This window comes from Muscardinus avellanarius (assembly GCF_963383645.1).
Source record: "Muscardinus avellanarius genome assembly, chromosome: 5".
In the NCBI taxonomy this organism is placed as follows: domain Eukaryota; kingdom Metazoa; phylum Chordata; class Mammalia; order Rodentia; family Gliridae; genus Muscardinus; species Muscardinus avellanarius.
In genome coordinates this window covers 118,174,662-118,178,628 of record NC_137790.1, presented here as the reverse complement: position 1 = coordinate 118,178,628, position 3,967 = coordinate 118,174,662, and the positions used below count along the sequence as shown (strand labels likewise).

Genomic DNA, 3,967 nt, shown 5'->3' with positions numbered 1-3,967 from the left:
AGGCTGAAACTTTTTTGCTTGCCGGGTGTCAAGCTGCCGATACAGAACCCTAAGGGCTGCTTAGACAGGGAAGTATGCGTCAACCAAAATCAACTAAACGCACATGCCGCAAAGAGCCACATTCCCACCAGGGTCTCGGATGGTCAGGGAGGGACACCCCCTTGGATGCGGAGAAAAGGCAGGGGACCCGAAGCCAGCTGGGCTCCCGGGACACCCCGGCCCAAATGCAAAGTCGTCTCCAATCTCCAAGCAGGAAAAGCAATCACATTGGGAGAGTCGGTCGGTGCGTTGGGCTTTTGTGCGCAGAGCTCAGAGGATCACGCAGGCCGAGCAGCAGCCCTCGTCCCCGTTGGGCTGCGCCGCGTAGTTCATCTGCCGCACGATCTCGGCGAACAGCTCATCCACCGAGGCTTTGTTTTTGGCCGACGTCTCCATGAAGGGGCAGCTCCACTCCTCCGCTAGGGCCTTGCCCTCGCCGTAGGAGACCTCGCGCTCGCCCTCCAGGTCCACCTTGTTGCCCACCAGGATCATGGGCACGCGCTCGTACCGCTTCACGCGGATGATCTGGTCCCGCATGGGCTTGATGTCCTGGAAGCTCTGCTGGTTGACCAGGCTGTAGACCAGGATGAAGCCCTGGCCGTTCTTGATGTACAGGTCCCGCATGGACGCGAACTGCTCGGTGCCCGCCGTGTCCAAGATCTCCAGCACCGACGGCGACGAGTCCACCTCGATCTCCTTGCGGTAGAAGTCCTCGATGGTCGGGTCGTACTTCTCGATGAAGGAGCCGGTCACGAACTGCACGGTGAGCGCGGACTTGCCCACGCCGCCCGAGCCCAGCACCACCACTTTGTACTCTCGCATGGCTCCGTCTGCGCTCGGCACGCCCGCCGCGGCCCCGTCGGGGCTGCGCGCCTGCGGAGGCTGGGCTTGGCGGCCGGACTTCTCCTGGCTTCAGCTCCGCAGCAAAAACCCGGGGGAGCGCGGCCGGCGGCGCGGGGCGCACAGCTCAGCCCGCGAGCCCCGGCGCCGGGCCGGCCGGCGGCCACAGCGCGTCCCGGGGCGCGAGTCCGGGGCCCCGCAGCGGTCCGCGGCGGAGCTGGAGGACAATGCCGGCAGCCGAGCGAGGCAGTGGCGGCGCGCCCCGCCGAGGCAGCCCGGGAGCGCGGAGAGGCGGCGGCGCTGGGGCGCAGAGGCGGCTGCTAATTGCGCTCCGCGCCGGGACGCGCGAGGCATGAGTCCCCGCGGATCGTGCGCCCACCGCCGCGGCCCAGCGAGCTCTCTCCCGCAGCCTCCGCGGGGCGAGGGCTTCCTACTCGCCGCGCGCAGCCCGGCCCTCCCCGCGCCGGCGAGCATGCCCAGTGCTCCCCGGCCGCCCGCCCGGCTTCCGCGCCTGGTTTTCTGCTGGGTCCGGCGGGGGCGGGGCTGGGGGCGGGGCTCCCGATCGGAGTCAGGGAAAGCGGATCCCGGAGTAGCGAGAGTCTGGGAAGTGCCTGGGAAGTGTGCTTCTGGACAGGGGTGTGTGCGTACACACACAAAAGGAGCTGGGGGGCATCAAGCAAGGGGCTGGGAGTGGCCTTCCGTGGCCGGGAGGCTGGCGCACAGGGCGGCGGCGTCTCCAGAATGGGTGGCTCTTGTGCTTGCCAGCTCGGGTCACCCAAGGTCTTTGGACACTACTCCCCAAGCCTGGACCGGCGTGCGCTCGCGCACAGTCTGCGCCGGGGAGGGAGGAGTAAACCTGCTTCTAGGGCGCCACAGAAAATCCACCGTGTCCAGCAAGTCCTGCACTGCAGTCCCCAACAAAGAAAGCAGGTGGCTTTAGGCTGGGCTGTTGGGACTGGGGACCAGTCCGGCGCGCCCCGAGCTCCCTCTGGGCAGGGCTTGGGCGAATCCCACCCGCCTATTCATAAGGCTGTGGCCAAAACCCGGAAAAGCGGGGCACGTCCCCATCCAAAGTCCGCAGTGAGTCAGGGCATGCTCAGTCGGCGGAGCAGGTCCCGGGGTGGGAAGTGGGAAGCTTCGGCACCGCACGCCCACACGAAGGCTCGAATTACCTCTCCCAGACTCCGCTCCCATTGGCCCCAAGGCGCGAGTCTCACACCCACTGGTGCCGTGCCATTGGCTGCGGTCGAGATTTTATCAGTCCGGGCCGTGTCATTGGCTAGAAAGTAGCCTCCCCTCGCGATTGGTTATTTATAGAGATTGAGCCGAGAGGCGGAGGCGCAGCTGTTCTTTCTCCGCTGCTCCCCGCCCCCTTCCTCCCACTTCCCCTACCCAGTCGTTTTGCAGCAAAGAGTGAAAAAATAAGAATTTAGGCGGAGAACTCAGAACTAAATATAGTCCTTTGTTGGTGTTTTGGAATGAGTCTGACTCTGGGCGCCCAGTCACGATGGTCCCTTAAAGAGAGCGCCTAGGGCGCATATCGGTTGCAAAGTTTCCAACTGCCTCGAGGGAGGGAGAGGGGCCAGGGTGAGGATGAGCCAGTCGGTGCTCATTCCACCCGGAGAGGTGAGGGATGTCCGGGCTTGCCTCTTAGGAAGCGTCTGTGCCATCCGGCTTGTAGCACGAACTTGGCCAGGCTGGCATGCACGGCGGAGCCAGGGAGATGCCTGGGCTTGCTGAGTCTCTCTGGCTGCTTGCCAGAGAGATGTCAAGACCTGTCCGCAGAATGGCGCTGGCAGCCCGAGCGAGCGTCTTTCTGGGAGATGAGGTGTGGAGGGAGGAATCGGAGCTGAGTTCTGGTATCACCTTCTGGTTTAACCTTTTGCCTCCGAGGGATGAGCCAGGCGGTGTGCTGACGCAGGGTTTCAGTTACTGGCCACTTGGTGACTCATGGACACGTTAGGGAGTTCCTCTTCTCCAAACCCTGGCTGCAGCTAGCCCCTCACGCGGGAATCCTGGGCCCAGCATCAGGGGAACTTGGTCCAGAACCTCAGCTTGGGTGCAGTGGGTGCTGCTTACCTTGACTGGCAGAATGCTAAGATGTAATTACAGTTATGTAAGTCTCCAGAAAAGTGTCTCTAAGACTGGTTCTCCCAAAGGGGCTTGATAGAACCCGCCAACCTTTTATGCAACTTTTACCGTTTACCCTTTTTATTTTATTTTATTTTATTTATTTATTTTTTGGTGGTACTGGGGTTCCTGGAAGCCCTTCTACCTCCGGGCTACACTCCCAGACCTGTTTTTACTTTTTTTTTTTTTTTTTAATTTGGAAACAGGGTATCCTAAGCCAGCATGCTTGGCTTGCTTCAAACCTGCGCGATCCTCCTGTTTCTGCCTCCCAAGCGTGGGGATTACAAGCCTGCGCCACCACGCCCGGCTACCGGTTACCCCTTTTATTTTATTTTATTTTATTTATTTTTTTATTTATCTATTTTGGTGGTACTGGGGTTCCTGGGAGCCCTTCTACCGCCGGGCTACAGACCTGTTTTTACTTTTTTTTTTTTTTTTTTGGAAAGAGGGTCTCCTAAGCCAGCAGACGCGGCTGGCTTCTAACCTGCACGATCCTCCTGGCTTCGAACCTGCGCTATCCTCCTATTTCTGCCTTCCAAGAGTGCGGATTACAAGCATGCGCCACCACACCCGGCTACCGTTTACCCCTTTTAAAGAGGAGAACACTGAGGCCCTGAGATGTTCAGGAGCTTGCTTGAGATTTCGCAGCTAGACAGTGGCAAAGTTGAAATCTGTCTAGGAGTTTAGCTGTAGATCCTGCTCTCTGACCACTAAACAGCACTACCTTCTCAAAAGGAAACCCTCAGGGTTTATTCTTTCTTAGGTTGAACTTGTAGGCAGTGTGATTAATTAAACTGTTTTTCTTTCTCTTTCCTTCCTTCTTCCTTCTTTCAACTTCCTTTTCTTTCCTTCTCTTTCTTTCTTTCTTTCTTTCTTTCTTTCTTTCTTTCTTTCTGGGAATCAACTCAGGGCCTCACCCATACCATGCAAGCATTCTACCACTGCGCTGCGCTTCCTG

General features: G+C 59.2%; 1 protein-coding gene across 1 annotated transcript; it reads right to left on the bottom strand.

Annotated features, from left to right (window-relative positions):
- Positions 1-309: 309 nt before the first annotated feature.
- Positions 310-861, bottom strand: RAP2B (RAP2B, member of RAS oncogene family; the record flags this gene model as incomplete). The annotated part of the gene is made up of 1 exon (XM_080696083.1): positions 310-861. The coding sequence occupies one exon, from the start codon at positions 859-861 to the stop codon at positions 310-312; it is 552 nt and encodes a 183-aa protein (XP_080552209.1).
- Positions 862-3,967: the final 3,106 nt, after the last annotated feature.